The 26130-nt window shown below is 35.6% G+C and overlaps 1 protein-coding gene across 4 annotated transcripts in view; it reads right to left on the minus strand.

Annotated features, from left to right (window-relative positions):
* LOC131154154 (uncharacterized) overlaps positions 1-24710 on the minus strand; it is a 40799-nt gene extending 16089 nt beyond the window's left edge. For 3 of the 4 annotated variants that reach the window (XR_009136343.1, XR_009136342.1, XM_058106720.1), the window contains exons 1-4: positions 24401-24663; positions 24139-24273; positions 614-730; positions 307-435 (exon numbers count right to left, since the gene is read on the minus strand). Coding sequence is in view for 2 of the 4 variants with exons in the window: in XM_058106720.1 (XP_057962703.1) it covers positions 307-435; positions 614-730; positions 24139-24273; positions 24401-24538 (519 nt within the window). In the remaining 2 variants the exon portion in view is untranslated. Of the gene's footprint in view, positions 1-306; positions 436-613; positions 731-24138; positions 24274-24400 lie in introns of all 4 variants that reach the window. The other variant, XM_058106719.1, reaches the window with a different exon arrangement.
* Positions 24711-26130: the final 1420 nt, after the last annotated feature.

The raw sequence follows: 26130 nt of genomic DNA on the forward strand, positions 1-26130 counted from the left end.
TGAAGTGAGATTGCAAATATTGATATAATAACTGTAATATGCTTCCTCATTGATCACTCATTGCTTAGCACATGATCTAGGAAACATATCATACTTAATGGTCGTGGTTAAACATCAGGCCAAGACCACAATTAAAACTCAGAAAAAGCATATCCTGTGCACAATCATAATCTATAATCTCACTAATATAATGTCTTTTACTATAGCTACAACCAAAAGGTAGAAATCAATCAGATAAGCCACATTTAACTACAATTAATTTTACTTCTTTAACAATGACAAATGAAAGTTTGACTGGATAAATACCTGTAAAGCAGTATCAGTGACAATATATTCCACAAGAGGAAACCCAAGGGACGCCCTTGTTGCATCAGCCACCTGTAAATGCCGAATTCGAAGCTCTTCTTCTATTCCAGCATCAAGGACTAATCCCACCTGTCAAAGTGTAAGATCAAAGTATATATTTAATGCTAAGATGGAGAAAAAATGATGGAGTGCCCCACCACACCCCATATATATGTGGCCAAAACAAAGTTTAAAAAGAAAACAACAAAAAAAAAACCAACAAAAAAAAAAGAAAAAAAAAAACAAAAACAAAACTTGGGGTGCACACCTTATTTTGGTGAACTGGCTGCAGTGCCCACAAGCCCTCAGCAAACCGATCAAGAGCATGACCTTCAACATATAATAAATTTGGCAAGGGCCAATAAAGCATTGCTGCATTAAGCACCTGCAAAAATAAAAATTTCGCAGCGCGGAGGGGGGTGGGGTGGGAGAGCAACGAAGTAGACTTAAAAACCAATGCCAACGCTTCCCCTGCCTCAAATGGGTATAACTGGAACTATCCCCAACTCAAATGAGTATTAGTGGGACTCTCAATTGACACCAAAAGAGTTTTATCTGTGTTCAAATTACACCAAAATTGTGCTGGTGGGGGTGTGGGGGGTGAAGCAATGTACACTAAAAAAAATTGGCCATCCATTTCCCCAGCTCAAGCAAGTGCAATCAGAACAATAGTAGAATGAGTACAAAAGGAACTATTGGATGACACACAAACATTGGATCTGTTTTCATATTATTTGGATACCAGTAGATTGCTGATCATTTTTGCTTCAATATTCACATTGCATCAACCTTAAGCTATGTATGTGATATGATTCCATAATTCAAGCACATAATTTTGTTTAATAAATGACTACTCACCCTTTTGCATCATGTAAATAGTAAGCTGTTCCACTATTTAGAAAGGCAAGAGAGGATTAAGCATTGAGGATCAGCCCAAGATAATATATAATAAAATTCTTAGCCATATGCCTCATGCATTGGAGACTGACTTAATCTAAGTTGAAAATATTGCTTATTGACAAAGACTTATGTCCTCCCACATTAACAAAGAATCAAAGAAATTTTTATACTTTATACCAATATTATGCACTTAAAAGTCCATTTTGAGCCTAAACCTAATGGTAATATCACATCCAAAACCTAAAGGTTACTGGTTCAAGTCATGGAAACAACCTCTTTAATAGTGGAGGACCTAGAGGTAAGGCTACAGACAAGATGTCCTCCCAAGGCCCCCCATATGGCATGAGAACATTGCACACAGAGCGTTGAATCTGCATCTGCATAATGTCCCATTTGAGCCCGTTTGAACTTTGAAAATTTAGGGGGCATTTGTTTTGTGGCATCTTTCAAGATTTCCGAGAATGTGATTCCCATGGCATATCATTCCAACGTTGTTTGAGCAAGGAATATGACGTGACGGGTACATGTACATTCCTGGGAATGTAAAGATCCAATGAAACATGGGCATCCTATTCCCACCTCTCCCCATGGGTAAGCTTCATGGAAATCCTATTCCCATGGGAATCCTACTTTTTAGACTAAATTGCCCTTATTATTTTAGTTTTTGGACAATAATGCCCCTATAATACAAAATAATCATGCTTTATTATTAGATTTAAAATAATAAATTACTAATAAACTCAAAGTAAAAATTTTAATGCAGCTTAAACTAATTATTTTAATTAGAAAATATGCACAAATTAAAATTTTTATTGAATATATTTATTATAAAGTTTTATTTAAAATTAATCAATTACTAATTAGGAAATAATTAAAATTTTAATTATAAAATATTAAAATGGAAATAAAAATATTATTTAACATAAATTTTTTGTTAATTTTTACTTTGAAATATTAAAAATGTTAATTACAAATATTAATCAGAAAATTTTAGTTAATTTTTTAGTTAGAGAATATTTTAAATGTTTATTAAAAGCGTCATTATTTATGTTAATTAACATTTTAATTGACATTTGTCATTTATTAAATAAAAGTAATATTATTATTGTTTTATAAAAATTTAATATAATAGTTAATATTTGGGCACTATATTGCCCTCAATTATTTTGGTTAATCGATTATTAAGTATTAAAATTACTAAATTTATAATTGTTAAAAATTTTAGTATATATATTGATTTCCTTAAATAAATATACTTCATAGGTTTTTGTGTTGAAAAATATATTTGTCCTTCATTGATTTGTTACGCACATGTCAAGGGTATAATGGTCATCTTCTTAAACTACCTGCCAAGGTTTATAATTGTTAAAAATTTTAGTATAAATATTGATTTCCTTAAATAAATATACTTCATAGGTTTTTGTGTTGAAAAATATATTTGTCCTTCATTGATTTGTTACGCACATGTCAAGGGTATAATGGTCATCTTCTTAAACTACCTGCCAAGGTTCCCAAGTCAAACCAAACATTGACATGGGAATCCTTCCAATAAGGCAGGCATACTATTCCTAAGAATGTCATTACATGCAAATATTTTTTACATGTGAACCAAACGACCCTAAAGGATTTTCCAATTGAAGTTGAATGACCATCAACGTATCACCAAGTCAGAATTCATGAAATAAAATATCAGAAAAATACAATCATTAACCAACAAGTGTTTTTTAGGTTAAGCAGTAAGGCAGGCAGGCTCTGGGCTGAGCCATCAGCGAGATTATTTTTCAGCTCATTTTTCTATTCTTGAGTTCCATGTTGGTAAATTAGATGCCCTAACAAATTAACAATGCTATCTTTCCACCTTGTAATAGTATCCCTTTTGACTATGATAAATTTAAATTAGTTGAGTAACTTACCATCCTATTATTTCACAGGAAATGAAGACACGAGAAGTGACAGAAAACAGACTACAGCAACTTCGAGAGAAGTGATGGGGGTATTCAGGCCTGGGGTTCTGACTGCATTTAGTGGGAGTTAGCAAAACATGAAAGATAACACTGATGAATGTCTAACTGGAAGAAAACGAAAAACCAAAAACAAAGAAAAAAAAAGTGGCTATCTCGAAGGTGATATTAGAATCCCCAGATCCCCCCCCCCCAGGCGGTCCCCCAAAAAAAACATAATAAAATAAATAAACATTTACTAGAATTTCTGGTTATCATGAATGGTGATGTCCACCAGAGTCATTGCTTTACTATGCTTTCCTGCAGCTCCCTAAAGAAGTCGGGGGCAGAGAAAGGATGGTAAGATGCATGATTTCAGAACTCGTTCTTGACAGACTCTGTTATAGGAAATATGAACACAAATAGCTAAATTCTACTTGTATTTTCTCCTTTCAGATTTTTGTGGATGAAATAAATAGAGTCAGTCAAGCTCAATGTTCCAGCCACCACCATTATTGTTCACAACCCATCCGCAGCATGCTAACCCCAATTTTTTTCCCTTAATTAAATGCACCTGAATCTCATACAATAAGCAAAAAATGACATTTTACACAAAAATAAGGTGCCAAAGCATTATTCAGTTAAGAATATTGGTTTTTTAAATCCGGTCTCTGTTTTGTTGCTGACAAAGCACAAGGATCTTATGTGTGTACTTAGCATGTGAACAGGTTTACAGTTCAACACACACATAAGGGGACTGAAAATGGAAGCCAGAAAGGACGTAAAGCTCACATCATCCTGGCATATTCCGTGAAGATTTGAAAAGAAAGAGAAGAAGAAGACATCCAATTTCATTTGTATTTGCATTTAGTTTTTATCTTTAATCTGTAATAATGCATGCATCTGCATGATATGGATTGAATGTTCAGATGACTGTAGACTGACCTTAGAGCACCTACACTTCATACAAAACCTTTTTATAAAAAGATAAAATCGTACAAAGGTTTTAATATAATTTTAGGGTCAAATTAGGGCTTACAAAGACTTCGGTCGACCTTCAGTCGACCGATGTTAGATTTTTGGACTTAATTTAAAAGCCCGGTCAACCGAACCCCTCTAGTTATAATCAGCTTAGTCGACCGAACACACCGTAAGCCGAAAGTCAAATGTTTGATTAAGCCTCGGTCAACTGACCTTTGGCATTATAAATGCCTCAGTCGACCAACCAAGCAGGAAGTCAAAATCTTTGACTTGCCTCGGTCAACCAACCCAGATTTGAACTAATCTTCCACGGTCGACTGAACCAGCGTCGAGCGACCGAACCTCTCGGGTTGTCGTGCTTTTACCGTGGTAATTGGGATTAAATTTTAATTAAACTTTTCTAAATTCCCAATATGTCCCCAACGGTTCGTCTTTGAAAAAACATTTTTGGGAGAGTATTTTGTTAGGGTTCAAAATTTTTGATGCATTTTATCATATATATCTTTCGTCAAAGATTGGAATATTTGAATTACGCCCTTTCTCTACTGAGCATAACTCGTATCATATTAGAGTGTATGTATTTGAGCTTTAATGTGTACATCTCTACTTGTATTTCCGAAGCATGTTTCATGTACAAAAATGGTTTTTATTGTATCGGTTGGGTTCAATCCGGAATTGAACTAGAAAGTCTCTGCCCAGTCAGGGAGACCGGTTCGGTTCAACCCAGGAAATTGAACTAGAGTGTCTCCGCCCCGTAAGGGAGACCATTTGGGCTCAGCCTGATAATTGAGCTGAGGTTTACCTCACCCCGTAAGGAGAGGTTGTAACGGCTTTTGCTCCACCCGTTTAAGTGAGCAGCATTAGTGTAATCCTTGGGGGGTATGCCCAAGGCAAGGACGTAAGCTGGTTTGGCCGAACCTCAAGAACAAATATCGTGTGTCTCTCTCTCCCTTATCTCATTTATTCTATGCACTTTAATTTCCATATGTGTATGCCTATTCATTTACAATTATAACTATTTGTATGCTCACATTTAAATTAAATGAGAAATGTAGCACTCATGTATGTTTGCGTTAATTGGAAAATCATTTCTCATACACACTTTAAATAAAAATGGGATATGATGTGATGCACGTATGCAAATATTTAATTTACAGTGAATGTCATATTTGCTTACTTGATTGATTGGGGGAATTAAAAATGCTTAGACAGACCCTAGGTTGTGTAATACTATGGTCATCTAGTTTAACCTAGGAAGAAATTTTTTATACCCAATTCACCCCCCCCCCCTCTTGGGATTACATCAATTCCAACAAAAAACACACATAACATCGTGACAATCATCTTGCCTCACTATTTTATTTTCATACAAGATCCCGAATGCAATAGCTTCAAAATGTCTAGACACAAGGACACAGCCACATATATGACGTCTATATATTTTGAGTGCATGTGCATGCAAGAAGGCAAAAAATAGAAAGTAGAAGTTTAGGCAATCTATTTTCTTTCTTGCTTTTTTATTTAATTATGCACCGGTGCATTGTTGATGATGTTGATGGCGGCAAATCAGCACCTATGGCAGACTGGCAGAGGCTGTATCAAGTAGTAGGGAGAAAATGGTCATTGATCCATCAAAATGCAGTGAAGAAATGGTGTAGATGAGATGGAAAAGTTAGTGATTGGTGATTATGCTCGTTTCACTGGTTCGACTAGGCTAAGGCCCATGCCAAGCATAACCTGATTATGAATTGACAAAACTTTATCAGCCCATACTGAAAAGGCATTTCATTGGCATAGGCCAAATAAGTCCTATTAAAATAAAATAAAATAAAATTTCCACAGTAATTTTTTTTATCAGTAAAGATCATTGTTTTAAACCTGGACCGGTGATTGACCCAGTGAAGCCATTGGGTTGGTCGGACTGGTGGGTCAAACCGTGGTTGAACCGGTGATTTTAGCATTGTATAATAATAATAATAATAATATTGTATAAGATAATTATTGTAGTAGTAGTAGTAGCAGTAGTAAAAAAAAAAAAAAAAAGCCTCTTATCTTGTAACTACTAACTTAGATAATGATAATAAAAATATTGCAATGATCAAAGACAATATTACAAATATATGATTAGACTCATAATTTATTATTAGCTAATTATAATAAAAAATAATTTAGATTGTACTTATAATTTTATTTTATAAAACATTCTTGAAATTTATTAAATAATAAGACCACATTAAGAGTCAAAAAATATTCAAAGAAAGTTTAATTTCAGTAAACATTTTATTTAAGTTGTGTTAGGGGTAGTTAATGTGAAAGCATGGACAAGGAAGATATATTATATAGGTATAAAATAAAATACATACATACATATATATATATATATAGAGAGAGAGAGAGAGAGAGAGAGAGGAAATGAATCGCTTATATACATAATTTGTGGAAAATATGAGCACAAGCTGGATGTTGGTTTGGCGGCAGTGATATTAATCCTCAACCATGAGGTCTTGGGTTCAACACCCGCCTCAAACAAAAATGTCTCAACTTTTCATGTATTAGTGAGAAATGGGTCAACCATCCAGTTCAACAGGCCTGGCCAGTTTAGGCCGAGTCCCTCGGTTTTGCCTGAGTTAACTCTGGTTCATTTCATTTCAGAGTTTCTGATATCATCTGGACCGGAAAGTTAACCGGTTCTGGTCCAACCTAGTTGGACTGGCCAATCTGGACTGGGTTTTAGAGCTAAGGCAAAGATAGTATATATTAAGAGGGCATCAAGGGGATGCCAACACGAAGTACAAGAACTCAACCACCCTGAAGTGTGTCACAAAAATCAAAAATTACATTGAACTCATTTGCTACAAGACCCTGAATTTTTGAAAACTCTTCTGTTCCTCTCTTTCCAAATGCACCATAAAATTGCAAGAGAAATGAGAGACAAAGCCTTCCTCTTTTCCTTTGTTGCCCAAATCCCTCTCCAGGCCTAAAGCTACCCTCCAACAGATCTAGCGATAACCCACCGTTGTCCGATTAGAGTCAGAGCCACATTCCAAATATTTCTGGTCTAGAGGCAATGGAGAAGGGTGAAATCTACTGATTCTGCCTCAGCCATGCAAAAGGCGCATGTGTTGGCAATAGAGGACTGCCTTCTCTGCAAGTTGTTAAGTATCAAGATCTTACCATGAGCTGCTTCCCAGGTAAATAAGGCAACCTTCGTAGGGGCAGCTGTCTTCCATGTTTGACTCCAGAAGAAAAAGTTTCCCATGGAAGGATTTGCCAGCAAAGACCCCCTTCTTGTCCAAGGACCAGACAGGAAGGTCATGAGTGTTTTGAAACTGGATCTTGTAAAGATGACTGTAGAAATCGGTGAGCAGGTGGAGTTCCCAATCTTCAACATTTTTATGAAAGGGGATATTCCAGAAAAACCATGGAATTGATGATTGACGGTGTTGACTTATGACAGCATCTTTATGACAAGCCATGTTTCTAAATGGCTGGAAATGAGATACTGAGAGCCTTCAGGTACCACACATCATGCCAAAATAAATGTTGTCTCCATTCCCCAGTCGGAATCTAATAGAGGATAAAAATTCATTCTAGCCTTTCCTAATGTATATCCACGCCCCTGCAGTGCAGAGTCCTCTACCAGCTCAGGAGATCCACTCATTGTGCTCAAGCCCATATTTTATGTCAATTATTTTCCCCCAAAGGTGATCTTTCTCAGTCATAAATATCCATAACCATTTTCCAGGTACGGTTTTATTGAAGATGCGAAGGGACTTTAAACCCAAGCCTCCTGAGCTAATTGGCTGTTTCGCCCAGTCCCATTTGACCAGGTGGAATTTGTCTGCCCCCAAGCTCCCCCAAAGGAACGTCCTTTGAATCCCTTCCAATCTTTTGACAACAGAAATAGGGAGAGGGACGAGACACAAAGTAACTAGAAGATTTGTCAAGGTACTTCAAAAAAGAGTGAATCTTCCACCTTTAGAGAAAAAATTCATTTTCCATCCTGCTAGCCTTTTTTCAAACTTCTCAATAATAGGGTCCCAAACTCCTTTATCTTTAAATTTGGCTCCAAGAGGTAACCCAAGGCAGAGAAAGATACTAATTTTTGCGTCCCAAGTGGCCCACCAAGAGAGGTCCTCCTGAACCATCCTCAGTCAGAATTTTTTCAAGATTTACTTCCAACCTTCACAGCATCAAATGCTACTAAAATGCATTGCAAATTCAAAATGTGGAAAGGGTCATCCTCATAGAAAATGATGGTGTCATCTGCAAATAGAAGATGAAAGACATCCAAAGACCTTCCATGTCCGCCTACTTTGAGGCCTTTAAGGAGTCCTATATCAGTGGTACTTTCCAACATGAGGCTCAGCACTTCCATCATCACAATGAATAAGAAGGGACACAAAGGATCCCCTTGTCTCAGCCCTCTAGAGGAGCGAACAAAATCAAAAGGGCACCCAACTACAAGCACAAAAGAAACTTGAAGTATTTATGCAATGGGCAATCCAACTACATCGCTCCCTGAAACCCATCTTTCTAAGAAGATAAATAAGAAAGTTCCAATTGACGTGATCAAAAGCTTTCCCCTGTTCAGCTTACACACTACACTGCTTTTCCTTTCTCCCTGATACATGTCCACCACATCGTTTGCAATGAGAGCTGCATCCATGATCTGTTTTCCGGCTACAAAGGCACGTTGGTGGTGCCCAATAACTTTCAAAATGGCTCTTTGGATCCTTGAGCAAGGACTTTAGCGAGACTCTTGTACACACTCCCCACTAGGTTGATTAGGTTAAAGTCCTTAATATTAAAGGCCCCATATTTCTTCGGAGTCAAAGTGAAAAAAGTGCCATTGATATTAAAGGCCCCGAATCTCAACCGTACATACTAACGAATGTTATGTTTGAAAAAATTTCTCCCAACTTCAAATTTTTTGAAGTTATAACAATAGTTAATACTATTATATGTGTAAATACAATAGTTCAAAGTTTGGCATGACAACAAATGCTCATCATCTACTGCCACAGTTTTGAATCACATAAACCTTTCTGTAAGGGGGAATTGAGCTAACTCGTTTCACCTTTCCCAAATCCAGTTGTAAAGCAGCCTTGTGCATCCCCTTAGTAATTTTTATGTAAATACAATAGTTTGATATTTCAATTAAACAGTTAATCTATAGCAATGTTAATGAACAAAGAAATTTCTATCTCCACATTTTCAGAAGCTCACAAAGAAATACCAGTAAACATTATATTTTTATAGATTTATATGCACTATTTAGCTAGTAAATGGTGTGTGCATGTGTGTATATACACACCATTTATAATCAAAAATAGTACTTATACATACACACATACATACATACATACATACATATATATATATATATATCCAAATTAGTAACACATTTTTTATGCAATAGTAGTAATAGTTACAATTACATGTTATACACACAACACCAACCATCATCACTACCAAGCCTTAGTCCCAATAGTTGAGGTCCACTACGTATATCCTCTTCGGCCATTCCACACAATCTTGGGTTATAACCCGTGAAATTTGAAGTGCAGTCAAATCCTCCTTACTCAGTACCTCAGTCCAAATTATTTTAGCTCCCCCTCCCCAACTATCACTAACATTAACTCACTCACTCCTCCTTACTAATGCATCATTTGTCCTATGACTGCGGAAACAATCTTCTTTTAGAGAAAAAGAAACAAATTAAGTTATTAAGTTATTTTCAACAAGTGCACATTTTTTATGCAATAGTAGTAATAGTTACAATTACATGTTATAGATATACATACACACAACACCAGCCATCATCACTACCAAGCCTTAGTCCCAATAGTTGAGGTCCACTACATATATCCTCTTCGGCCATTCCACACAATCTTGGGTTATAACCTGTGAAATTTGAAGTGCAGTCAAATCATCCTTACTCAGTACCTCAGTCCAAATTATTTTAGCTCCCCCTCCCCAACTATCACTAACATTAACTCATTCACTCCTCCTTACTAATGCATCATTTGTCCTATGACTGTGGAAACAATCTTCTTTTAGAGAAAAAGAAATATATTAAGCTATTAAGTTATTTTCAACAAGTGCTATACCACCTTTATCCAGTTTCTTCCCTTGGAGCCACATTGTTTGGAAGGCACAGGCTTCATTCAAGATTCGAACTTGTATCTAGACTGACTTTGAACAGGATTAACATGCACAATTTGCTTTAGAAGGCCCCACAAGGCTCCCATCCTGACATGTGTGAGATGTACTGCAAATCCAACCAAACGAATGCTTAGATGGTTTGGGCATTTGAAACACGGACCTAGTAGAGCACTTGTGTGGAGAAGTTAGTTATTGTTTCCAGCATGAAAAGGAGTAGGAGTAGGCCTAAAATAACTTGGAATGAGGTAGTGAGAAGGATTTAATAGCCCTTAATCTAAAGGAAAACGCTCTCGATCGGGTGAATTGGGGGAAAAGGATTCATGTAGCTGACCCCCAACTAGTGGGACTTAATGCTTCTAGTTCTTGTTGTTGAAGTTAAACAATTCATCCACCTTAGCAATCTAATTTCAAAATTTTTTTCTTAGTCGATAGGTCGCTTCTTTATCGCCAACATTCTTACCAATATAGCATAGCTAGTCTTATAACCGTCCTACAAAACTTTTCGGTATTCTACAATCATACAACATGCCCAAAGCATTTTTCTATGTTACCCAACCTGATTTAACCCTATGTATTACATCTCTAGTTTCTCTTTCAGCCTCCAAAATAGATCTAAGTACCAAAGGAACTAATGCTAAGAATTTCTTGACAAATTATAAAGCTTCTCCTCCATAATTCCAACTTAGTTTCTGCTCCACCCCTAGTTTTACCAACCAAGAGAATATTATTACCAAACAGTAATGGACACCACTGAATTTGAACTTCATTTTTTATGTTCTTAGAATGCTCATCCATTGCTAAAGCAAAATGATAAAAACAAAAGAACTATTGATGTACTCCTATGGTAATTAGGAATTCCCTAGACTTTCCTTATGCAATCTTAACACTAGTCATTACTTCATCATACATATTCTTTAGGACATCTATATACCTTCTACATACTCCACCTTTTTTTTTTTCCCTAAAACACCCACCATAGAACTTCCCTAGCCACAATATCATACGTTTTCTCTAAATCAATAAAAATAAAAATAAAAAACCATTTTCAAGTCCATCCATCTTATGTTCCCTAAACTTTTCAATTTATCTTTTCAATAGATATATTACTTTTTTAGTTGAAAGGCATAAACCAAACTGATATTCTAAAATCCTGGTTCTTAAGCAAAATCTTTGTTCAACTGCCCTTTCCCCCAAACTTTCATGTATGACTCGTAAGTTAAGTCCATGATAGTTATTAAATTTTTCAATATTCCCTTTATTTTTGTATGTAGGTATTAAAGTGTTTTTCATCCATTCATTTGACATTTTCTTAGTCTTTTATAATTTTGGTGAATAAATTAATTTTTCACACTATTCTATTATATCCTAAGCTTTCCCAACTTCAATTAGGATGCCATCCTGCCGAACAGCTTTCCCATTTTCATCTTCTTTAATGCATTAATTCATTGAACTCTAATTTTACAAATAAATAGCAATTTTTTTCCTTCTCATTTTTAAATTCTAAAAATAAGCCCTCCACTCTGTTTTAAAATAGTGAGGCCTCACAAATTGGCAGTGGAGAATCAGAAAGAAAATGATAGATAGTTAAAAGGAAACCAGAAAAGAAAATCTAAAGAAGGTAACAGAAAATAAATGAGAAAAATAAAAGAGAAAGTAAAACCAAAGCAAGACTCAATTAGGACTTAATTCTCAATAATCAAATCTGGCTCACAGCTACACATCAAGTCTTCATATAGGCTTCCTCTTATTACTAAATTAGGAAACAATTCTCTAGGAAATAACAGCAAATTCCAAAATAAGGAAACATAATTTGGAAATAATAGCAAATCCTTAGTATATGAATCTTAATTGCAAATCCTTAAATGCTGAAAACTATATAATTAAATCCAAATATCCTAAATTAAGCCTATACATATGGTAAACATTAAGATGTCTCAATTCCTTCATCTTTGCTCACACGTAACCTCTTAACATTCCTAGTTGCAGCTCAGGTTTTGTCCCGGGTTCACCAAGCATCTCACATACCTTTCCTTTTCTTTTCCAACAATAAGCTCTTGTTGTTCAATCACGTAGTGAGCTATGTAATATCGAGTTGACTGCTAAAATTCTGTAACTATTGGAGTAATTCGCTCAGTCATAACTATGGCCTCTTTTATCCACGTACCTAAATGGGCCAATTACTTCTGTCATTTGTTCATGTCCACAATTTCCTCATAACATTGTAGATACAGGTTTATTCATTCTACAGGGACATGCATATCTCTCCAAATCTTCAATTCAATCATGTGTCAATGAACAGGCTTCGATTGATTCTTGGTCAGCATTGTTGTTGGAAAGGATTGGGCATGGTTGATGACAGTAGAGATGCACAAGTGATGATGTGACAATGACAGCAGAGATAGGGACTTGGGAAGTTCTCAAGTTAGGACAAACAGAAAAAAGATGGAAGAGCAAAAAATTCGCAATATTGGAGATGTGCAGCAGGCAGCCTGCAGCACTGCAACTATTGCTAGCAAGAATTTGACAACAATGGTGCTCTGCTCGTGGCGCAAAATTTAAGGGAAAGGAGATTCCAATGGATATTAGGGAGTTGCTCAGCAAAGAAGACCCACTAGTTGGGCTTCTCTCTCAATGATGATGCAGTGTTACTTCTGATTCAGCAGCAGTAGCAACAGGTAATATTTCTCTCTTTTTTTGGGTTTATTTCTCTAGCATTTGCAAGGAAGTATCTATATGAGGGTCTGATACCAAATTGATGCAAGATGGCAACAAAGTAATCAGTAAGAAAATGATAGAAAATTAAAAAAAAAAACCAAGAGAAAGTGATAAAAATAAAGAGAAGGGGATAATCAAAGCAAAACCCATTTTAGGGTTTAGTTCACAATATTCAGACCTGCCTCCCATGGTAACACATCAAGCCTTTATGCAGACTTCCTACAAATACTAAATAAGGAAACAATATCTAGGAAATAATAGCATTTCTAAACAAGGAAACATAATTTGGGAAATAATAGCAAATCCCTAATTAATGAAACATGATAGAAACTCCTTAAATACATTAAAATTAAATATCTTAAACTATGTCTACTAGGGGTGAGCATAATTCGGGGAAAACCGAATTAACCGAATTAACCGACCGAAATTGGTCGGTTCGGTTCGGTTAAAAAATTCAGTTCGGTCGGTTCGGTTATGCTTTCCAACATTTCGGTGAATCGGGTTTCGGTTCGGTGAATGGAGAATGTTAATTCGGTTAACCGATTAACCGAATTAATAATTAATTAAAATTTAAATATAAATTAGTAAATTAAATTTTGGTTATTATTATTCTGGTTTTCTCTCGGACTCTCACTCAGTCTCACACTCAGACACTCTCAGTTCTCACTGCTCTCGGAAGCCAGAACACAGAAGGCCCTCCTTCACTAGCAGTGAGTCACTGCCAATCTGCCTCTCTCTCGCTCACCTGAGCTCTGTCCTCCGTAGTCCACACCACCAGACTCCATCTTCATGCGATGCCATCATCTATTCGTCTGTGTCCATCGCCGTAGCCATCGCCGGCCATCGTCACCAACACAGACTACACAGTACACAGTCACTGCTCTCTGAAATCGGAAGGCCATCACTGAGTCACTGCCTCTCTCTCGCTCATCCGAACTCACTGCTCCGCACCGCCATCGCCGTCGCCGTCGCCGTCCATCGTCACAACGTCACCAGCACACAAGCTCCCTCTCATTCTCATTTCTCTTCTCTCGCGCACATACCAGTTCACTGAGAAGTGAGAACCACCCCCGACGACTCCTCATCGGCGTCAAGCTCGCTCGAGCCCAATCCTCTCCCTAACCACCTCTCCTCCGCATCAGTCCAGAATTTGGATAGTAAAATACACCTTCCCGGCTTCCCCCCTTCCCTCACTTCTTGGATACACCTTCACGCCTCACGGCTTCCCCACTTCCCTCACTTCTCGGTTAAATTCGGTTAACCAAATTACCCGAAAAAGAAATTCGGTCGGGTTCGGTTCGGTGAGGCCAAACGGTTCGGTCGGTTCGGTTAACAGTATTCTTTAACCGAAATTTTCAGTTAATTCGGTTAATTAACCGAATATGGCCGAACCGACCGTTTGCTCACCCCTAATGTCTACACATAAACACGAACATCTCAAAATGTCTTAATCTTGCACATAGGTGTGACCTCTTGAAAGTCCCCATCAAATAGGTTCACGTTCACCATCAGTCTTTTATATCCTCTACAATTTAAAAAAAAAAAAACATTATCCTATTTGTTTATACACTTTATATTGCATAAGTCCTTACTCTTTCTTTCTCTAGGTCTAGCAAGTTTAAATGTCTCTTTCCCCTTCTCTAGTTTCTATAGTATATAAATTATTACATGCCCTAAGTTTGTCTTTTTCACTAACATCTTGTTTTGTATCTTTTCTTGCCTCGTTATACTTTTCAAAGTTTTCCATGTTTCTACATTGTTCCCATGTTTTAAACCACATTATTTTTGTCTCAGCAGCTTTTGAACGTCTCAATCCCACCACTGAGTATCTTCCTCTAGATTCTAAAACCCTTGTTGATAATTATTTAATAGAACCAACCATCCTACTCCAAAGAGTGTTTGCATCTACATTATCTCCTATTATCCTATCACCTTCTTTCATCATTTTATCTCTAAATTTAATTGTATCTTTTTCCCTTTAGCTTCCACCACCTAGTTCTCTTACAACCATATAAGCAGTAAGCTACTGCTCTTCCATTTTTTAATGCATATATCTAACACTGATACTTTATGATGTTAGTTAAGCTTTCAGATGGAATAACACTACAACACTTGAACAATAAATGATCTACCCTCATTAAAAAATCTATATGACTTTATTTTGTCACTCTTGAAGTTTATTAAGCATTCTTCTCTCATCATAAAGCACATGCTTAATGTTATAATATCATATAACACAGTGATGGGGAACATTAAATGGTTGCACATTAGCAAGATTAAGGCATTTGGGGATGTTCATGTTTATATATGTGTTGGCATAATTTAGGATATTTGGGTTTACTTACGTAATTTACAGAATTTAAGGATTTTCCATTACATTTCATTAATGAGGGACTTGCTATTATTTCCCAAATTATGTTATCTTATTTAGGGATTTGATATAACTTCCTAAAGATTGTTTTCTTATTTAGTATTAGGAGAAAGACTATCTAAAAGCTTGATGTACCATGATGCAGATTTGAATATTGAGAATTAAATCCTAAATTGAGTAATGCTTTGATTTTCCCTTACTCTTTACTTTTCCCATTTATTTTTGTTTGCCTTATTTTGGTTTTCTCTTAATTTTCTATCATTTTCTGGCCAATTCTATGCTGCCAATTAGTCCTAAATCAATTTGGTATCAGAGCCTCATTTTCAATCCTGCCTCAATACCATCATCAAACCACCATAAGAAGAAAAAGAAGAAAGAAGAGGCAGCAAAGCATGACATATAAACCGGAGAAGAAGAAACAGCAAAGCCTGAAAGAAACAAACCCAAAAGGAAGAGAAAAAAATGCTACTGCTGCTGCACGCTGTTGGCCACTACCAAAAACAAAGAGAAGAAGAAGCAGCAAAGCATGAGAGAAATAAACCCAAAAAGAAGATTAAAAATTACTACTGCTGCTGCATCTGAGCACCCATCACCACAAACTTCGCCATCAAGAGAGAAGCCCAATCAGCAGACATTCCTAGCTGAACAACTCTCAAATCGTCCATCAGAATCTCCTTTCCCATCAATTGTGGGCTACGACCATAGAACCATTGCCATCAAAGCAAGCCTTGTCAGCAATGGTCACAGCACCCCGAGCTGCCTCTTGCACATCTCTACCACCGCAATTTCATGGCTCTGCCATCTTCTGTCTGTGCTATTCACATAAGAACTACCCAAACCCCTAACGCACATAAGGCCACATCCTCTTATTTTCCATTCTTTTAACCTTATCCCCATCATGCAAAGAACAACAAAATCCTAGCCCATAATCACATAAGCCCGACCAGCTTTTGTCATAACCTGATCCACCTATATAGAACCCAGAACCAACCTGTTGACTTTCCCAACTCAAGCTGTGCCCGAAGCAAGATTGACCCAGCTTTAACATCAGTTGATCCAGTTCAATTTAAAAAACAAAAAAGAAAGAAAACAAAAAAAAAACAAAACAAAAAAAAAACAAAAAAAAACAAACAAACAAAACAAAGTGGCCACAGACCAATACAAGTCTGTTTAGAGAGATGTGCCCAGAAGATCAGAATAGATATCCACGTCTTTGTAGAATAGACAAAAATAGAATAACAACTTTGCATGAAAGAAATCAGACATTTATAGCTAACTGTAGAAGTAACAGCACATTTAGATATGTGGATAAAAGAGTTTGCAGTTGCTACTCCAACAACTATTGAGCTTAGCAGTTAACCTGATATTGTTCAAGCACATGACCTCCATGGAGGAACTTGAAGAGGTGGAAATTGCATAGATTAAGTCATCCAGGTGGAGGGTCTTAAGTGAAGTTTATCATTCTGAATAAGTTTGTCTTCAATGACTTTGTCCATCCACATTCATACGTGCATTCGTACTTAACTTGCAAATTATATTGTCCATTTCCAATTTTGTGTGATTCTTTAGTAAGTAATCCTCCAAATGTTTTGAATCGAGATTGAATTTTTTCCAGCCACGAGAGAATGAGGGGGAATGTCAAAAAAGTTGCATATGAGCAAGATTTAGGCATTTGAATTTTGGAGATGTTCATGCCTACCATATGAGTAGGTAGAATTTAGAATATTGGGTTTATTTATGTAATTTTCAGCATTTAAGGATTTACCATTATGTTTCATTACTTAGGGATTTGCTATTGTTTCCAAATTATGTTTCCTTGTTTAGGATTTGCTATTATTTCCTAGAGATTGTTTCCTTATTTAGTATTAGGAGAAAGTCTATATAAAGGCTAGATGTGTAACCGTGAGGGATGTCTGAATATTAAGAACTAAGCCTAAACTGAGTCTTGCATAGATTTTCCCTTCTTTATTTTTGTCATTTATTTTCAGTTATCTTCTTTTGGTTTTCTCTTAATCTTCTACCATTTTCTTGCTAATTCTCTTGCCAATCAGTCCACCATCACATAGCATGCTCTAAGATTATTGGACTCATTTTAGTCTCTATATCCCTGTCCTACATGTATCCTCTCACATAATTTGTTGTTCTTTTCCAATTCAACCACTGACCATTCAAATTCACTCCTATGAATATTTTATCACTCCTTGATATACCTTGTATAATATTATCCACATTTTCCCAAAATTGTCTTTTAAGGTTCTCCATTAAACCTATTTGAGGAGCATAAGTTGACTCAAATTTTGAAGCTCCAAAAGTACAAAAATTTTGACGGAAATTTTGATTTTGATGTCAATTTCGATTTGGAAAAATAATGGAAATCAATAGTAAAACATTATTCTTTTATGAGGCTTTGGAAATGATTAATAGACATAATAATGTAAGTTTTAGATCTAATATATTACAAGTAAATACATCTATGCTTTGTGTCTGTGTATGAGGTGGAGAAGTTGTAATATAATATGTGCATCAAACATATTTGTAAGATAATGCACATTAAACATATTTAGTGAATCAGTTACTACAAATGAAATTCGTAAGTTTCTTAAATATTATTTATTATACAAATAATGATAATTTAGACATGAATGGTCAAATAAAATGTTGTTGTAGGTTTATTTTTTCATATAATTTCAGAAGCACTTGTAATAATCTTCTGTTTCAATAAAAATAAATAAAATAATTTAAGAGAGGAATTTCACTTCACTCCTAAATCTCTTATTTGAATTTCGAGGAAATTTCATTGCATGGTTCAAACTTCGACAAGTATCACTAAAATTTCAAGATTTCGATAAATTTCAGACGATTCGTAGAGATTTTTATGGAAATTATGCAAGACGGAAATCGACTACCATTTCAATTTCTACGGTCACGGAAACCAGAAATTTCGACAATTTCATGGAAATTTAATACCATAGCAATAACATTTATTATTTTATATTATAAGACCATCTCAATCTTAAATATTCTATCTCCCACTCTAGTAAAACATCTACCACTATCTTTTAGGACTTTGTCTACAATGATGCCTAGCCCATTCTTACATTTTCCTTTCTTTAAATTCTTATTATTTTAATTTATCAAACTTTTTCCCATATTCACTCAGTTTGTCAGGGGCAAATTGTGATAATTTTTCTTTTAATCATTGTGTCCACAACCTTCATGCTTTTACTAGTAAGTCCAAGATGCTAATAACTAATTTCAGTACCAACACACATCAAGAATGATGTGGGAACCCAAATACCTAGGTGCCAACACAACAAACCACTTTGGGAAGACCACCTAGCGCACCCTTGCCCATTTTTCACTATTATTCTCATACAGTGAAAGTTTAATGATTGCTCATAAAAGGCACCCAATGAATAATGGATGAGAATTCATGCCTAGAGGCCTAACAAGTTTTAGGCTGTTCATCAACTACCTAAGGCAACCTTCCGTCTTGGATTTACTATATGTGAAAAGAATTAAGACACTAAGCACAACATGCCAGAAGAGTTACCACAAAGCAAGCCAATTGACTAGCACACCATGTGGCACTTCGTGCCTCCTTGCAAATTGTAGGTAAGCCAATTGAGTATCATAGATACCACGCATAAATTCTTATAAGAAAATGATGTATCAGCATGGATCCAAAGTGCTAGCAATTTAACATGAACTATGCAAAATCTAATATACATGCACAATTAAGGAAAACCATGTAAGCTAATACTAACTACAATAGAAAAGCAGAGGGGCAAATCTTGCTTGGATGCTTCCCTTGTAGGCAAGTTAGAAACATAATTACATGCATTACCATTAATATTATAATAAAAAGTACTTTGCTTGCTAAGGGTGTGTCCCCCCCCCCCCCACCAAAATTTTTTTGCCTAAACTTATCCTTTTTTTTATAAAAAAAAAAAAAGAGAAGTATATTAGATAGAAAGAAGAGAAGCTACAACGTGCGGGCACAAGGAGTCCACCAAATAAAAACAAAAAAGAAGAAAAAAAGAAAAGCATAAAACACAAGAACCCAAAATAGAACTCAACAAAATTAACCAAGAAACCCCTTTCAAACCCTTTCCATCAAAATTTACTAAACTTTTCAAATTCCCTAATTTCCTTTGACCCTTCATCTTTCGATTTTTCCCACCATCCAATTGCACTACATTTCCTCCAATATCACTCAGCTTTAAATCCATTTTATCCATAAGAATTTGAGCTTCTATCTCCTCCTTCGGAATCTCCTCCACTAGCGTGGGCAAAATTCCATCCCAACATTGAAACTAATTCGCCAACCTAGTGCACAAGGCTCCCACTTTGAGTGGGGTCTGGGAGAGGTGGATGTCGGCAAGCCTTACCCCCATTTTTGGAGAGGCCGCTCCCAAGTTTCGAACTCGAAACCACTCCTACCAAGGCGGAGGCACTTGCCATTACCAACCTATCATTATCAAAAATAGAAAACACCCTTCACAAGGGTAGATGAACATAAGATGAACCCCCTATTTCATCGCATAAGTCAAAACCATACACATATTGTTCCCAAATCTCATCCAACAACAACCCCTAGCACGGTCAAAATTACTATTATCATCACTTTCTAACTATGAAAGATCCCCCCAATTCTTCACATCCTTACCTTTTCTAATCTCACTAGAACCTCTGACATTCTTCTCAAGTTGAGGAATTTCCACAATACTAAACTCACCCTTAAAATCTCTCCTTAGTACTTTTGTAGTTGACTCACCAGAATTTTTCCTCCCTTATCTTCAAATATCTTCTTCATTCCAGCACCCCCAACAAGTCACCTTTCGATGAGCATAAACCTTTTTACCTTCAAATTTACTATTATAAAGACGAGAATCATTAGATATCTCCCCCAACCCGGCGTCTTTTTTGCTCTTTTACACACCATCTTCTAAGACACCTTCAGACCTATATACAATTTTATCACCACAATCTTGAAACGAATTTGGTCTTTTAACATCCTAAGCTTCCTCCAACTCTTGAACAATTTGATTCACATCCTTAATAGCTGGAGGCTGAATAATATTTTTTTAACTAGGGACCGAATAACATTTCCATTTCCTAAAGGTAAATCTTCCTCCTTCCCAATACTTGTCTTTTGAGAAGTATGAGCAATAATATGGGCATATCCATTATCCAAAACCAGCATTGCAGAACTTGGGCCCTTAAATTTTAAATCGAGGGTTTTCTTATCACCAAGACCCTTTTGTGGGAAATCCATAAAAGGAGAACCTTCCTTAGGATCCAAACTAAAGCCCATATAAACCTTTCTTGAACAATGGGCCTTTTCAAATAATTGGTCTAGTTTACCTAAAAATGAAATACCACCTTTTTCAATTTCTTGGACCAAGTCCAAAATGAGAAGCATGCATCCCGGCCGAAATCTCTTCACTGCCTCCTCCCCAACACAACACTAGTCGCCTCTCTGATCTTCTCAGCTCCATCAGAAACCCTATCTTCCTTCTTGCTCCTATTGATTGAAACTGATTGATCTGCAATGGCTCTAGATTAATTCAGATGCATTTCATCTCCACATGAACGACACAACTCTTGTTTCCCAACCTTCAAATCCTGCTTCAAGGAATGAACATGACTACTGCAGCCCTCACCGACATGATTTTTGCCTTCCAATACCATCTAACTCCACGATATGTGTCGTGAAGAGTTATCGACACGTACACTTCTAAATCCCTCATGAAAGTCTCGCCACCCATCGCCTTTTTCACCCTGAGAAATAAAAACTAAAAACCTCTTCCCTTTCCATCCCAACCCCAACTCCAAAAACTTTCCTACCTTTGTCCATTTAATTGACATCCAGAGCTTCGTAAAACCCAATCAAGGAACTCAAAACCCCCTTCGCATTCAACTAAAAGTAGGTATGCGATCAACGAACCAAGACATAGATTCTCTTGAAAACCTAACCCGCTAGTTACAAGGACGATGTTCTCGACCACAAGCAAAGACACAATCTCTCAAACCTTATCTAATCATAGATTGAAAGATTTACATTCGATTTGAATCGATTGTTTCAACGTTAGCTACCGCAAGAACTCCCATGGCATCAAACGCACAAGGGGGAGAGAGAGAGATCGCGAATGGCCCAACAAAGCTCCCCAACTTCTCTTTTTTAAAGTAAAAGTTGGGTATAATGTAGTTGGTAAATATATTTTTCAACTTTTAGCTTTTAGCTTTTTTGGGGAACTCATAAAAATAGTAGATTTGAAGCTTTTAAAAGCTAAAATCTAGTCTTTTCCAACAAATTATTCTATTCTGTTGTCAACTTTAGTTTTTTTTTTTTTTTTTCAAATATTACAATTATCAGTGCATTAGTTACATTTTCCAAAAATACATATCCATTTTAGTGTTTTAAATATTTTCAAGCACCATATAACTTTTTTACCAAACATTTTGATTTGGCTTTCTTTTTCCTAACATCTCCTTCTTCACAAGGGGGAGAAACAATTTTTACAACAATCTCAATCAGTTCATTTTCATTAGTTCCTTTTTAGAAGTTCCCTTTTAAAAGCTATAGAGGGGGCCAAATTAAGCCAAAATTGGGTTTGGTTGGAAAAATCCAAAGCAAAGGCCAGCTCATAGGCCAAGCTGGAATTTCTCAACCCAAGCCCAAGGCAACGTCTAAAAAATTAAGCCAAGCTTACAATTTTTCAAAATAAGCTATTGGATTAGTTACTGGGTGGGTACAACAAACCAAAATGTTTCCCTAACCCTATGTCAAAGTAAATTAGGAATATTGAATTTCCAACTATTAACACATTTCCACCATTATCTATACAATTTAAGAAAGTTCAAACAATGTAAAACATTTTGTAAAAAATTCCATTTCTTTTGAAAATGAGATGAATTATCATAAAAAGAATTAGGTTTACTCATTTACTTTGAGCTGTGTCTTTACTAATAGTATCCCTATTTTAAATAAATAAATAAGACAAAACAACCATAAAAGGAATTAGATTCAACCAGATTACTTCTAGTTGTATAATGTTATCATCTCCAACATACCTACTTCATTGATATTACCTAAACACTCGTATGGGTAACTAAGTATTCACTCTTCACAAAGTTTCCACTTCAATGCCACAGAATTCCTACTTCAGCACCATTGCCTGAGCTCTTGCGTGGCTACAAGCTCTAATGCTTTAGTCTTGCTATGAGCTCTCAGCTTTAGTATTCTACCAAAACAAGAAGATACTTGAGTAGTTATTGCACTCATGTCTCCAATTCTACCCACTATGAGCCTCCTCCCCATGCACTCATTTCTTCTATTGCAAAGCAAGAAGAGATTGCTGCCTGTGTCTATTACTTTCATGGTCAAGGTTGTCTTGCTAGCAGACAAGAAGAAGAGATTGCTGCCCATTGTAATGCTATGCTATGGCCCTCCATTTCTTCTCAAAAATACATTTATTTCCTTAACTAAACAAAATACTTGGTAAGTGTTTTGTCAACCTTTGAACAGTGTGCAATAAAATGTTGAAAGGGGGAATTTCAGACATTAAAGTATAATCAAATTTTCAGGATTTCTATTCAAATTAAACTATTTAACAACCTTGCGATTCATAGATATATACATCAAAAACCATAGCAAATTGGAAATCCTTTTCAAAGGCTTTCAACTTATTTTTGCTGCTAGGAAAGAACATATAGCTTCTCACTTTCGTGCTGCTGCCACCTCACAAGATATTTTCCAACAAGTCCATTCTTACACAAACTCTAGCCATTGCCACCTACTATTTTTTACCGTTAAACGCTTGATATACATTGTTGGTCCACAACCTAACAGCTTAAACTATTAGGTAAAGTGGTCATCTAACATGGTTCCAAACCTAGTTACTAGGAGGTCTTGGGTTCTAGTCTTATTGCCTGTGTTTACTATGTGTTTAAAAAAATTAATGTATTTCTTGTAATGGTGTTAACTATCGTGTGTTTATCTCTCCAAGTGCTGTCAGGCGAACCTAACTGCTTAAGATTTTAGATAAAGTGGTATTCTAACAATTACATTCAAACTCATGAATTTCTCCTACAAAAATCACCAAGTATTTGGTCTATCTTATTTTAAAGCTGACCACATGCCATGTACTGACCACTTAAGCTCAAAAAGTGAAGCCCAAATAAGAATGTTTATTCTTTAAACATTATTTTTTGACTAATATATTTAAGCATTTTTAAATATTTCAATATTCCTTTCAATATTGCCTACTATAGTTGCTTCTTGTGGTGATGCACATTGGTAGAATTGGTACAACTATTGAACCAGAAAATAACATAGACGCTACGCATCAATGGTTAGTGATTGAGTTCGCATAAGTCAATTTCATTAAAAACACACACAGATGCACACATTTTAATTTCCACCCTCAATATTTTAAGAGAGAGAAAGAAACATACTCTACACCATTACAGTATTATGAGTTGTGCCGCAGGCTGTAGGAGAAGCTTAAAATGCACTATAATTCACGTTGGCCTAAACTTTTTAATAAAATTGCTTATTTACAAATATAAGCTCTCAATGTAGGCTCATAACAGCCCAATTAGCCTCTGGAGATTCATTCAGCGGCACTGTAACATCCAGCAGACCCAACAATCCAATTAAGCACAATCTTGCACGAGAGAGAGAGAGAGAGAGAGTGTGAGAAGGAGGCGTACATTAGGATGAGAAATTAGGCAATCGACGACGGAAGAGAGGGCGCGAGCGACGGGCATAGCATCACCTGCATATCCGCCAATGGAGGCGCCCACGCCTGTCGGGACTATCATGACGCTCGTATAATCCCTTCTCCACTGTTTGGCAAACACAAATCACCCAATACTAGACTCAATCCTTCAAATATTCTCAGTTTTGTCCTAATCGTCGAAGCAGCAAACGTTATTGAATGGTAATAAGCAGGCAGACTTAGAGGTGGCGGACCTTGTGAGAGTGGTGAGAAGCGGAGCAGCAGACCTTCAGCTCATTGGGGACCAGGGTTTTGGGGAGGTGCGGTGACCGGGGAACCAGGCTGCGGACTCCAATGGAAGGAACTGGACGGCAGTGAAGGAGTAATGCCATTTCTGGTTTCTGGCTCCGATTGCCTTTCCTCCTTTGTGCTCTTTCTTCTTCTTTGTCGTGCAAGCGATGCCTGGATAAAATTTGAGATTATGCTTAGAACATGTTGATGGGGATATTCGCTTGGAACGTATGACGCGCCCTTTTTTTTATGCTTTTGTTCTTGTTTTTGGATGATCTCTCTCTCCATTTTTAACAGCTATAAAAACTGGCAGAAATTACAAAAATAATAAAAAATTAAAAACTAATTTCCTATTTAACTAACAATATAAAATTAAAATAAATTTTAAATTTTTCATTAAAAATTACTCATTTTCATCTTTAAACCAACTAATAATATTAAAATACAATTAAAATAATAAAATTGGGACATAACACACATTAAAAATACAATAATACAATAATAAAAATTTTATTATAATTATTATACTTTTAAATTTTACTGTACAATACAATTTTATTGGACACGACATTTGAAAAATACTAAAAATATTTCGTAATTGGTTTTATTGTTATTTTTTAAAATTTATGTATATTTTTATTTTCATCATATTTGAATTCATATGATCATTTTGTTTTAATTTTAATTTAAAAGTCCATAAAAAACTATTTTTAGATTTTAAAATTTCTGACAATTGGTTGTCAAAACAATGAAAATCATAAAATGTGATTTCTGATTTTTTTTTTTTTTTTACAAACAATTGGAATCAACAACAGAACTAGAAAAATGACAACATAAAAAAAATACATTTTTATAATATGTTTTTTACTATGTAAAAACAGAAACAAAAAACTAAAACCAACAAAGATACCAAACAGTCCCTAAACTTCTAGTCTGCAACATAAGAGCCCTAAACTTTAATTTTTTTATGTTTTCATTCTCACTAATGATTTGATTAAACTTAGTGCTATGTTGTCTTATATGAAATCTCAAAAAGAAGATATTTGCACTAATACATCAAAATTGAATAAACTAAATTAATCAAAACAATTTGATTAATTATGAAAAATCTGATCAATTCAACTTGTTTAATATGGCCTTCGAAAAATTTTAAATTTGTTCTTAGTTCAATTAACAAAAAAATTGTAATTGGTTAACTAAATTGACCAAATTATCTAATATGTGGGTGTGTTTTAATAAATATATAAACATTGACAAAAATATATTAAAAATATATGTTAATTAACCAAATCAATAAATTGGCTAACCAATTAATCATAAACATTTCATTTAGCATATATTCAAGTGATACAAATTAATTCATTCTAGGCTTAGGTTAACCTCAATATGCTCTTTGTAACCAATTTAGTGTTTTATTCAAATTGCATGTTATCATAATTATTGGTAGGTCAAGAATATGGTACAATTATAGGAAAAAGGCTAAAGGGCCTCTCTTGCACTCTCCTACCTTTAGTTAGGAGGTTGTAACCACCTTTTACCTTTCTAGTACGACAAGCTATTACCTCTATATGGTTATATAAGCAATGGTCTTAGTGGACTCCTAGTATCTAGGGGTGAGCATAATTCGGGGAAACCCGAATTAACCGAATTAACCAATCAATTTCGGTCGGTTCGGTTCGGTTCGGTTAACAAA

Source organism: Malania oleifera, chromosome 4 (genome assembly GCF_029873635.1).
Source record: "Malania oleifera isolate guangnan ecotype guangnan chromosome 4, ASM2987363v1, whole genome shotgun sequence".
NCBI lineage: Eukaryota > Viridiplantae > Streptophyta > Magnoliopsida > Santalales > Ximeniaceae > Malania > Malania oleifera.